The sequence below is a fragment of the Hylobates moloch genome, unplaced genomic scaffold, assembly GCF_009828535.3.
Source record: "Hylobates moloch isolate HMO894 unplaced genomic scaffold, HMol_V3 SCAFFOLD_7, whole genome shotgun sequence".
Classification (NCBI taxonomy): Eukaryota; Metazoa; Chordata; class Mammalia; order Primates; family Hylobatidae; genus Hylobates; species Hylobates moloch.
The window spans coordinates 125,221,477-125,234,409 of record NW_026652282.1 but is presented as its reverse complement, the minus strand read 5'-3'; the positions used below and the strand labels follow the sequence as shown (position 1 = coordinate 125,234,409).

The 12,933-nt window shown below is 46.0% G+C and overlaps 1 protein-coding gene across 1 annotated transcript in view; it reads right to left on the bottom strand.

Moving 5' to 3' along the window:
- Positions 1-886: 886 nt before the first annotated feature.
- GABRE (gamma-aminobutyric acid type A receptor subunit epsilon) overlaps positions 887-12,933 on the bottom strand; it is a 21,485-nt gene continuing 9,438 nt past the window's right edge. Inside the window, exons 4-9 of the mRNA XM_032757761.2 lie at positions 10,134-10,354; positions 9,013-9,095; positions 7,569-7,706; positions 3,463-3,615; positions 3,120-3,319; positions 887-2,836 (exon numbers count right to left, since the gene is read on the bottom strand). Coding sequence (XP_032613652.2) covers positions 2,453-2,836; positions 3,120-3,319; positions 3,463-3,615; positions 7,569-7,706; positions 9,013-9,095; positions 10,134-10,354 — 1,179 coding nt within the window. The 3' untranslated portion in view covers positions 887-2,452. The remainder of the gene's footprint in view (positions 2,837-3,119; positions 3,320-3,462; positions 3,616-7,568; positions 7,707-9,012; positions 9,096-10,133; positions 10,355-12,933) is intronic.

Sequence of the window (12,933 nt, the reverse complement as noted above, 5' to 3'; positions counted from 1 at the left end):
TTACCGATGTAGGGATTTTATGTATTTGTAGATTTATTACAGTGTGATTAAAAAATCTGGTTTGCATTATTTCTATGTTTCAAAATCCTTTTAAATATGACTGCTTACAAATTGGCATGTCTACATTGCCCAAGAACCACAATGCCTTTTTTCCTCCCTATATCTTTAGTGAGGAACTATTTTCCTAGTTCTAAAATTGTTTCTTGTATTTTCTGTGAGTTTCTTGCATGCAAAGTGTTTGAGCATCATTCTAAAGACTTTATGGCAAAAATGGCTGTTTAAATATTGCCTTTTTGTCTCCTCTTTGGTTCTCATTATTGTTTCTGAGTTCCTTTAGAGTTGGAAGTGTCACAGGATGCCAGGGCCACACTTCCCAACATACCTTTAGAGTCTCTTATTTTGAAAGGTGAATCATCCAAGATGTCCAGGCTTGCTCCAAGCCCAGCCAGGGTATTAGCATTTCTAAGGTCCAGTCCCACTCCACTATTAAGTCCTTGTGTGACAGGAGACAAATATCTCCTGTTTTCTGTGCCTCAGAATCCTCATCTTTACATGGTAGAGGAGGGGAATGTTTTGAGTCTGGTGGTCCCTAGGAACCATCTAGTTCTGATAAGGAGGGCTAGAGTGATAGGCAAGGCAAAAGGGACACGGAACCAACAGGGGCATAGGAGCAATTAAGGGAATCTGTAAAGGGTGTCACATACCCAGGTGCACTTCTCCCTTCTTTCCCGTTCCTTACTAATGAGAGAAGGGTACATGGTCCATGCCTGGCAGGTCTGGAAATTATGGATGGGAGAGGGGAGCAAATATTTGGGTCATGGATTTCAGATTTAAAACCTGGGCTGAGAACAAACTTGAACACCAGAGAAACCAGCCAAACCTTGAATGCTTTGCTGATATATTTATTTACATATTTCCCCATTTCAGATGATGGTGACAAAAAGTAGATGGAGACCCCACCTTATCCACCCCCCAACAAATTACAGACACAGATTTCACTTAGCATATAGAAGCATTGGGGCATGTCCAAATTCATTCCACTGGGTTACTACAGCCAGGAGAGATTTGATCTTGGGGGCAGTCTGAGCACCTCAGGCCCAGAAATTGAGCTGAAGAGAGGTCGCCATTCTGGGCCCTGCCACTGGTGTGCCAGCAGAGGTGACAGAATAGAATCATGGTGAACTGAGCTGCCTAGCCCTATCATGTGGTCTAGAAGGCGACAGTGGACTCTTGGATAGCTTCCAGTGAGATCCACAGTCCCATAGAAATCTGTGCCTCAGGGTTTCCATCTGCACAATGGGGATAAGAATCCTGCCCTAAAGATGTCACAGGGCTATCATGAAGCTCCAATTAGACACAACTTGTCAAAAGTGCTTTGCCAAAGTTCCAGTGCCATACAAATTTAAGGGAATTCAATTGTGATCGTTAGAGTGCCCCGGGTATAACAGTGGACTGGTTTATGGGTCCAGGGGTCAAGCAAGTGATAGAATTCCTACGGTGTGCCCTAGGTGAGCACCAATCAATGGCGAGTAATGCCTGTTGCAAAGCTGAGTTTCCTTAGTTTCTTGGCCCCAGGAAGTCACCAAGGCCTAGTCCCTGGGTCAGGGCTAGGGAAAGTCACTGGGGAAGTTACAGAAAAAGTCACAGGGGTCAAAGAGAAGGAAGAAGGTGGCATATAAAGCAGGGAGTAGTTACTATAATCACACACAAAAATAGATACCCATTGGATGAAGGGCATTGAATTGGTAGTGCAGACGAAAGATGGAGCCAGCAAGGAGAGGGAGATGTCACAGCAGCAGAGAGAGAGGAATGCTGTCCCAAATAGGCTCTCTTGCTGCCCCCTCCTCCTAAAGGGGTAAGGCCAGTGTCTATCTATCTGCAGAGAAAGGGGTAGCAGGGAGAAGGAACTGAGAACATAATAATCTGACCAAAGGAGAGGGCTCTCTTCCTCCTGTTATACTGCTGCCCAGCATCTTAATGAGGTGCCGGGTATAGGCAAGCAACTAGTCGGTGCACTTTGAGGCTGAGGCCAGAACTGGGCCAAAAGCACTACAAAGGCAATAGTGGGCTTCTGGAAAAATGCAGTAGTTGTCTGGTTGTCAGCATTGTTGGAAGATAGCTAATCCGCCTGTACTTAGGCATGGTTTTAGGGAGCTGATCACTAAGTGGCTACGATTTTTAACACTGAGCATCACGGATGCTCCTTGAAGAAGAGGAAGGTGGCCCATTTATTAATAATTTGAAATGGGCTGCTAAGAAGATTCAGTGAATGGGCCAGGTCGGGGAGAGGGGCAGCAAAGACAAACCCTCTGCAAGCCTCTGTTTGGGGAATGGGGCAGGAAAAACTCTAATTGCTCCTGCTGCTGCTGCTGCTTTCCCCCAACTCCCTTGGCAAGGGGCTTGGACCTCCTGGGGAACTGGAGAGGTTGCCCCACAGGGTACCAGCTGGTACCTACAAGTTAAGGCAAACAAGCCAGTAGAGCACATTGAAGAAGAAAAAAGTTACTGGGAAAACAACTCTCGAGTAGTTATCCAGGCGGTAGACATGGATGCAGAGGCGGCCCTGCTGCCAGGTACTGCCCTCACAATCGGGGACCATGCAGAAGTACTTCTTAAAACCCTTGCACCATTCACAGCAGGCCAGCTTGGAGCAGAGGCTGCGGGGACCCTCAGGGCTACCTGGGCTAGGGGGCTGCTGGGCTGAGCAAGACAGGCGCTCCTCTCCATCACTTCCCTCAGTGGTGACAATCTGGCACACAAAAGCTTCCTGATGTTGGCGGGCACAGGCTCGGGAACGTGCACGGGTACGGGCATGGGCACGGCTATCGATACGAGGCTAAAATGGACAAGGAAAGAAGTGGGGAAAAGTCAAGGGAAGATAACCCAAGTCTAAGTGCTGCCTCCAGATTTTCTGGAAACTGTCTTTGGCACACCATATCTTGGCTTCTCTCCTCCAACTTCTCACCATTACATCAGGAAGTTGATTCAACCCCCCCACCACCCTGGGTAACATTCCATCACTCAGCAAGCTGACCACCCATGTGCCATAACCCCAGTACCCTTGCTAGCATGTCTCCACACTCCAAAGCCTTGCCACCACTCCCATACCCAGCTCATACATGGCGGAGTTTCGGAGAAGCATGGGCTTTTGTCTGGTTGTAGATCAGGAAGTTGAGCACAGCAAACTCCAACAGCGCGCAGAAGCAGAAGACGAAGCAGATGGCGATATAGAAATCCAAGGCTGTGATATAGGAGACACGTGGGAAATTCTTACGAGAAAAGGTGCCCAACGTGGTCATGGTCAGAACAGAGGTGATCCCTGCAAGAGCACAAGAGTGGAGATGGGCTCAGCTCCTGACCTATATGCGACACTGGTTGAAAGACTCCATGACAAGGCAACTCTGCCCTGGCCCAGCCAATTCCCAGCCATGTGCCTATGCGTATACCTCTTTCTCCTCTTACCTAGAGAGGTCCGGGCTGGAGCAGACTCTGTCTTGATCCAAAAGGAAACCCAGGAGAGCATCGTGGTCACGGAAGAAGGGACATAGTTTTGAAAGGCAACATAGCCAAACCGCCTGCTCACATTGAAGAAAATCGTCATGACCATGAAGTCACCTGAAAGACACAAAAAACATCACTGCATTACGGTGCTGACATGACGGTCCCCCTTAGCAGGACATGCACAGTAAGGGTCTCACTTTTCAGCGCACAGTATTCCCTAGGATAGAGGCACGATGTTACAACGCAATACATACAAATAGGACCAGAAGAAGCCCAGAAAAAAGGCTTACTGCAAGACCAATTGCCAGTTGAGAGCTAAGCCAAGGCCAGAATCTTAATAGCTTCCTTCTCAATTCACTGTCCTACACCCAATGTCTGTCTCTGCAGGTTGGCAAGAGAGTCAGGTGAAAGTGAAAAAATCAATTAGCCTTCTAGACATCATGCCCATGCAGCTGATATCCAGATGGCTGACTGAGGGCTTCATACCCTCTGAGGCACATCACACCTGCACCGCTGGCCCTCAGAGTGTCTACTCTCAGCAAATGAGACTAGGGAAGTCTGTGCTGTGGTGGAGAAGCACAGAATGCTTTCGGCCTCCTTTCTACACATTCATATGATGGCAAAATGCCTTAGTGAGTGAGCACTGCTCCACAGATGGTCAGAACCGGCACTAGCTTGCTCCCCAAAATTTGGTGGCTCCCTGTTTCACATGAGCTATATAGACTCAATCTGCACTCTGGAATCTGATGCTAAAGGCCCACCATGACCCGGTTCCAACTGACATTTTACACAGGCACCTTACCCAAAGCCAATCCCATCTGCTCACGGATTTCCTGAGATAGCCTGCAATTTTACACCAATATTCTAACCCTGGACTTTTTGGTCTTAGTCTATGACCCTTAACCCAAATTGAGTGTTTCAGGAAAAGAGAAGAATAAGCTTAAAATGAACATTTCAGTCAGCCCTCCAGAAGTCAGGTCTGTGGCGTACACATCCACAGGGCAGACTGAGGTCCTCACAGTCACTTGGACATTGTGTCCTTGGTCATGGCTCTCAGTTAGATGGTCGTGGCTCCTCCAGGACCTGATGACAACCTGTATCTCTAGTTGGCATCTTCTTTTGTACCATTCATGCTGCTTTATGCTCTGACACACCCTCCCCAAGCATTCTGCATGCTATCATGACTCCCGGGCTTGTGTGGGCTTTTCTCTGAGCCCAGGACATCATTTTCCACTTTCAGCATCACACTGGAGTTGCAATACTATAAAATTCCTAGGTCTATAATTAGGTGGGCTTTTAAGTCCCTTCAAGGCAGGGCTCATGCAGGCCCTGTGGCTTAGCCCATCCAAGCTCAGAACAGCCTGGAACCCAGCAGACACTCAGCAACTCTTGCTCCTGTCAGGCAACAGCTTTGTAAAGCAGACCAGAACACTAACCTGTCCATGTGTCCTCCTATTTTGGAAAGTGGATCAACTGCCCAGCAGGTCTGGGTGGGCTGGAGCTGAATGAGAAGGGCAGCCTTTCCTACTCACCTCAGCAGCACTGAAACTCAAGGAGCAAGGCTTCTCAGATTCTTCTGGAAGAAGGCAAGGGAGCGACCTGTTGTCAGTGGGAAACCTGTGTGTTGAGTATAGCTTTGGGACAGAACTCCTCCAAAGCTGCTGCACGGACCACCCTCGCACTTGTCTACTGGCCAGAATGTATTTATCAAAAGTCCTCTTGCCGTGGGATCTTGACTGCAATTTAAGACACTTCTAATTAGTTATACCCAAGCCCTGCAAAATTGCTGGGTTTATATAATATATTCTTGTTGCACGAAGATTTATTATTCTGTTGGATGATTCTATTTTAATTTTATTTATTCTGGCCAAAAAAGAAACTTCTCCGCTCGTCAAGAGATGCCAATTTGTCTTGAAGGACAAGAGAAAGATGCTAACACACACTTTCTTCTTCCTGAGGAGTGAGAGAAGCATGGGTAAGGAAAACAATATATCTGGGGCTGATGAACCAAAGCAAAAAAATATATGCTAAAGATGGTTTTCTGCTCGAACTCTTATCCTCTTTGACCAGATCATGGTTGGTCACTGCAGTGTCAGGGGACACAATTAAATAGACCATGTCCAGAGGACCGGGACTAGAAGAATGAATGGACCTAAAGCTTTGAAGAATAAGGGAAGAAAAATAAACTGGGGCTATGTAGACTACAACAGACTATGATCCATGCCGGGAATGATAATGCTGATTGTGAAACAGTGGCTGGACTAATGTAACCTGGATAGTTCCAAGGAAAAAAAACTAAAGCCTAATGTGTGGAACTTCCAGAGACTCCAATTGCAGAAGAACAGGGAGAGTTTTCTGATGAACAGAACTGTCTAGAGAAGAAGGAAACCTCCTTGTAAGACAGTGAATTCCTGACCAGCAATAATATTCCATCAGAGGCTCCACAGCCAGCAGTGAAGGGCAAGCCTCTCCCTGGAGGCAGGGCTGGACTCTCTTAGAACCTCCTGAAGCAGAGATTCTCTGGCTCAAGGTCCAAGATGGCCAGAGTAGCAGGCTACCACTGCATTCTGAACCCTTAATCGCTGAGCACATAAGTATGCTCCAGATGGAGAGACCTGCCCCAGGGCCCAACTGGAAGAGTTTGAGAACAGTCCCAAAGATAACTCTGACATTGAAGGAACCATGTCTCCAGATCAACTAGTCTCCAGCAGAGGAGAAAGAAGACCTCTTTTCTCCTCAAGAATCCTCCTCACTCCCAAGGAGGTCTGGTGCTTACCTACTGTCATTGCTTTGATGATGATGCTGGCTCTGGGGCTTTGTAGTCACTAGGGCACCATTTTGAAACAATGCAGTCATCTACTAAACGGAACCACTAGTGACTTGAAAGCCCCTGGGCCTTATCTTCTTGTCACTTTTGATGATGGGTGCCCACCTATCTGGGAAAAGCTGAGGTGCAAAAAGCCAAGAGGCAGGCCCATGGTTAGCTGGCAGAAGAGCAAGGCTCCCAAGTCAAAGGTAGTAAAACTGCTTCCCCAGAGTCCCCAAGAAAAAAGGCAAGTATTTTTAAGGTAGCCCAGCCCTCTGCCCCTGCCTAATACTGTGCAAGAAAAGCTCTAGCCACATGAGCATGAGCTTTCCCTCATCCAGAGACTGACTCAATAAATGAAACAAAAGCAGATTTTCTGCCTAGTCACATGGTAGCAGAACAAGATGCCTCTCATGACAAATGGCTGGTTGGGTGACTGGCTCCATCCACATTCTGGAAACGATGAGGGCAGTGCCTTCACTGCCCTGAACTTGGTCAGGATGTGTGAAGAGTGTTTCCAGGGTTGCTCTGGGAGCTACCCTGGGGAGGTCCCTTGGCTCCTCATTCAGGTCACCTAGGAACATAAGTGAAGATGCTCACATCTAACTGGGAGCTGAAGTGTAAGATACCCAGGACCTTCCCCTTTAGTCTTTGTCAGAGAAAAGGTCAGAAAACCAGTGGTCACTATGTCTATGTTGAATCCACCATGAAGCCTTTGACAAGAATCTGCTTTTCAGACTTGTTCCTTTAAGATAAATGTCAATGCAGCAGCCACTGTAGCTGCTGTAACTTCCTCCAGACTTTCCCAGCCTTAAACTAGCTGACATTAGAACTCTAGCCTCCACCTCCCACTACAATGGACTTTGCTTCCCATTCAACCAGATTGGATTGGTTCTGGGTATGGAGAACTCACAAGAGCTCCATTCCCCAAAGTCATCCAAGGAGGTCAGTGTTGTAACCTTGAAACTGAAGGGTCTGCATGAAAAAGCCAGCTGTACATTCTGACAGCAGCAGAACTTTATCTACTTACCTAACCTCTCAAGGAGCTTGGCAAAGCACTTACTTCTTTGCAGATGAGACTGAGACATAGTTACAAAGTCTCAGTTTCCTCTGCAAACAGTTGTAAGTGCTTAGCAATTATAAGACAGGAGCCATGTCTTACAATACTTCCATGGGATGACTGCAAAGCATTTGTATGGATGGCCATCTCCAATCATCCTTACCACCTTCCTGGACTTCTGCCAAGCCCTAGTACACTTACCAACCGGGGTTGTGATTATTTCAGTTTTGTTGCTCACTCCTGTAAAATCAAACTGGAAGAGCTTCCAGGAGTTCTTCTCATTGATTTCAAGCTTGAAATTTTCCCACTTGTAGATCATCTCATTCTCAGGATAGGAAACTGGAAAGGAATGTGAGAAAGAGGGTCGTGTGAGACTTGGAAGCCCACCTGAGGTCTCCAATAGCATGAAGTCAGCCTGCACAATGCCTTGGAGTCCTGTCTCTGGCCTCACCAGCTGTGGGAACTTGCCTCTCTTACCTCATTGCTGAAGTCCATTCAATGAGTGCGTTTACTGAGCATTCCTCAGTATCAGGCCCTGGGCCAGAAATACAGAGATGAGCAAGGCATGAACCCTACCCTCAAGCAATCACATTTAATTTTGTAAGACAGTGAGTATACTCTTGTGATTTTTGGAGGAGCTCTGAAAAACCTATGTCCACAGAACAGCGGGGAAACAAAGTAGATAAAGATCACTTGGGGACATACTCAGAAAAGACTTCATAAAGCAGGTGATATCCCCATTAAATCTTGAAACTCAAGTAAATATTCTCAATAAGAATGAGGTTGAAGGGGTTAAGGGGCAGCATAGAAAGGTGAAACACCTGGTGTATTGTGGAAAGGACAGAAGTTCAGGATGGCTAGCTCACAGAGGATGAGGTGCACAGGATTGGGTGGCAGGGTCCAGTTCATGAATGGCCTTGAGGTTCATTCTAAGGAATTTCAAATTGATCCATGAGAGTTAACGGCAGATTTGAGACTAAGAAGTGACCCAACCTAGGTGACCCTTCAGCTAGGTCACTCTGGTCCTTCTGTGAGGACAACATGTTGGCAAGGAGGCCAGTGTAGTAATCCAGGCAGAATTAAATTAATGCAGGTGGAAGTCAAAGCTGTACAGGGTGCAGAGAAATAGACAGCATTGATAGAGACTGGGAGGAAACACCAACAGGATGTGCTGATTGATTAGATGCAGGAGGTGAAGGGGAGGGAACATCAAAGTTCTTGATTTGGGCAACTGGGTGAGTGATGGTCCTCTTCAATGAGACAGATGGGAACCCAGAAGCAACACACTTGTTTTGGTGGTAGAGGTTTGGAGGAGACAATGAATTTCATTTTGGACATGTGCAGTTTCAAAGTGAAGATGTGGCGAAAGTCCAAGTGGAAGATAACAAAGGCCTAAACCAAGGTAGTGCCAGTGGAGATGGAGAGGAGCAGACATACTTGAGATACACTTCAGAGGCACGTGGAAGGGATGAGCAACACAGCATTGTTGGCAGGAAAGGAAATGAGGGTGGAGGATGGAAGTCCTGCACAACCTTGGCAGCATTTTAGAAGAAAAGGAGAGGCAGAAAAATGTAAATGGCGAGGATGAGAAAAAGAAGGAGCCCAGCATGTTTCTGGGGCCCCAGAAACTTAAGAAGGTACTCACAGCTAGAGAAAGATAGAGGGCAAGAGTGAGAATCCATTGGAAATCTGAGCATGTGGAGTGAGCATCCAGCATCAATGGTCATCCTGGAAGGGAGAAAGGAGCCTCATTAGGCTGGCCCTAAGCACTTCCGTATCCACCCAGCTTTGGTCTAGGGACTACCACCAATGAATGGCCGGAGTCAATTTTTTTCTTTGTTTGTTTGAGACGGAGTCTCACTCTGTCACCGAGGCTAGAGGGCAGTGGCATGATCTCAGCTCGCTGCAGCCTCTTGCCTCCCAGGCTCAAGCGATTCTCATGCCCCAGCCTCCCGAGTAGCTGGAATTAGCACCAGCACACCCCGCTAATTTTTGCATTTTTAGTGGAGACAGGGTTTTCCCATGATGGCCAGGCTGGTCTCGAACTCCTGACCTCAAGTGATCTGCCCGCCTCAGCCTCACAAAGTGCTGGGATCACAGGTGTGAGCCACTGTGCCTGGACCTCGGTAGAATTTAAGACAAAAAGCTCAAAGGAGAGATAACAAGAGAGAAAAACAAAACAAAACAAAACAAACAAACAGCTTAGAAGTATCTGGCTATTCTGGGCTCCATCATTAGAGAAACGTATGGACCAACTTCGATCGGCTTTTGTTTTCTCACCCAGCCTAGTTTCCAGGACTTGCCAACATCCTCCCTACTATCCCCCACATACAACCTTCCCCTGCTGGGAATTCAAGTATCCAACTTGATCTTAGGTACCTTTGCCACTACCGTACTGCTGCTCTGCCTGAACAATTCCACCACTGTGGACGTATCTTTATATCCAGTGCCCACTTAGGATGGAATTGTCTAGATAATGCAGTCATACTGGCATATCCTAGTTGGGGGAGCTCTGGACTCGGAGCCACGTAACTCAGTACCAGTTCCAGCTCTGCCACAAACTTGGTGTGTGGCTTTGAGCAATATCTTTCTATTTTGAGGCCTCTATATCTGTTACATAAGGGGGCTGAGCTCATGGTCTAGGAAAGCTGGACAGGCCCTTAGAGGTACCATTCAGGATGAGATCTCTGCCCATGGATCTTTAGCTAAAATTATCAGAAGGGGAGAGAGAATTCCAGGAAGTGAGATTCCAGAGGCTTGACATACCTAATTGTGTACAACACCTTGCCATCCTTGTAGATGCGGACCATCTGGTTGGGCATGGTGATCTCATGCTCGTGGGTCCTCTTAGAATTCCTAAAAAAGGTGTCCGGGATCCATAGCTGGCTCACCACATTGCCATTCAGAACAAGAGACTCAAAGGTGTCATTGTAACAGAGGCGTTCGTCGTACCAGGTCTGGGAGAAGATGATGTCAATGGTGTATTCCTGGTGGGAAGGACAGAAAAGCACATACTGGGGGATGAACAGAAAAAGGACATTCACATGCAAACATATTGTTTGCCACTCCCTAACCTAGAATCCTAAAGGCAATGTGGTGGAATGTATTGAGCACTAGACCAGGGAGCAGGAGTGGGATGAGGTCCCTTCTCTCTGCTCAAAGACTCTTCCAGTGTCAGAACTAGAAGGGAACTCAGAGGTTACCAAGCCTAATGATCCCAAATGAGAAGTCAGTCGTGCCCTGCTTGATTACCGTGAGCAAGGGGAGCTGGGTCCTCACATCATGCAGCAGTTAACACAATTCTCACACAACTCAGGACAATAGAAAAGTTTGCCTTAAACAGAGCTCCCTCCTACTCTCTCTTATGATCGCCATTGTGCTCTCAGGTAGCACATAGAGCAAGTCTAGTTTCAGTTCCAGAGGAGAAATCTCCAGAAATGATACGTCATTGAATCTGTCTTTTTCCCACATTTCTGAAGTCAGGGTGCATCTTACAATTGACACACATCTTTAATGGGGCATTTCTTATTTTTTCTTGACAGTGGCTTAAATTGGTTATGATCTTAAATCAGAGGCAACATTGAATCAAGGAAAGGCACTTGAAGACTGCAATCTTGCCCTCCTGAGTCTTTTCTCTAGGGTAGACATTCATGACTAAAAGTTTTCAGCTTCAACAACCCAACCACTTGTTTTACCAATAGTTCTGCAAGGATTGCACAGTCAACTGACAGTCTGCTCATAGGCAACTCTTTTCACCAAAGTGTGATAGTACTTGTTAGTACTTGGTCCATAGCACTACTACTCACTTTGTGCTGTGTTTATCCTACAAGGTCAACCACACATTTTAAAATGATTCCACACTTTGGGAAAGTGTTGCCCAACAGAATGGCAAATGTGACTATGGTCCATGCAGATCTTACTGACATGGAGCAAACTGAAAGACACTACTGGATAAAACTGAAATCTAGAGCACCTTCCTGGTCACACCATAGTCAAGACTACTGGATTAATGCAGTTGAATTAAGGAAGCCTATAATCACTAAGTATACATGATCAACATGAACACAACAATGGGATAGGTGAGATCTGGTGATCTTTAAAGGTACTGTTAGCTCTGATGTTATAGATTCTGAGGATTTTCATTAGCACATGTTTAAGGTTTGTGTGTCACAACAACTATCCAGTTGTTTTTATGTTTCCTTATAAGTGAGAGTAAGAGAACATTTCACTTAGGCAAACAGTAAGACAACATAGGACTTGATCACTAAAAATGACATGTCTGTACACTATGCCCACACGTGGAAATATAAACATGGAATTATGTCAAAATAAAAAAAGATTAGAAAATATCCAGAAGACACTGACTGACACTACAGAAAACTGAATGTGCCCTACAAATAAATGATTTCAAGGTAATGTGGAGGCAAGGAGAACTGTTAGACTCTAGTGACAATTAGTCTCACTTTTTTTTTCTGTAGAATTGTTTCCATTTATAATCAAAGTCTTAAATAAATGTTCTTGTGACCTTGGCTAAAACTTGTATCTTTCTCTGTTATCCTCTTTGTTAAATGGGAGACTATAAATAATTTGTAAATGCCCTCCTGCTCAAAAAAACTGCCGTTTCCAGAGCTGACATTGACACTCTCCCTTTACCAGTGGGTAAAGGTTCCATGCTATTCTGTGATGGGCTTATCAAGTAGATGGACCCTTTGGAATCCACTTAGGTTTGTACAGAGGAAGGTGGCATGAGTTTGGCTGTAGGAGTTTTCTATTTCCAGGTGTTCCAAAATAAAATGTAATTCCCAACTAGATCACAGTCTCAGAGGATACATTTCATTTAGAAACAGACAGGCGATGGTGGCTTAATTCCATGGGCTGGGCTCTTCATCTTATTGCTCCTGTGTAGGCTGTGATGCTACTCCAGCCAGGTCAACACCCTCTCAGTCCCCACATTTCCATAGTAAATCAAAGATCCCAGCTCAAAATTGTTTTAAAAATTTACAAGCACACACACCATTGATTGCATACAGTGGAGTTTCCCCTTTCAGCTTTTATTTGAGGAGTATAAATGTTAATTAACCCCAATCCTTCATTCTCCAGAAATATAATAAAAATGAAGTGTTTTGGAGGCCGGGCGCCATGACTCAAGCATGTAATCCCAGCACTTTGGGAGGTACATGTTTAAGGTTTGTGTGTCACCACAACTATCCGGTTGTTTTTATGTTTCCTTATAACCTTCTGGGAGGTTTTAAAGCCTTCTGGGAGGGCGGATCACGAGGTCAGGAGTTCAAGACCAGCCTGGCCAACATGATGAAACCCCGTCTCTACTAAAAATACAAAAATTAGCCATGCATGGTGGCAGGCATCTGTAATCCCAGCTACTCGGGAGGCTGAGGCAGGAGAATTGCTCGAATACGGGAGGCGGAGATTGATGTGAGCAGAGATCGCGCCACTCCACTCCAGCCTGGGTGACGGAGCAAGACTCCATCTTGGGTGTGGGGAGGAGTGTTTTGAGTCACAAGAGAAACGTCTATTTGGTCTCATGTTTTTTAAACAAGGAGAATCT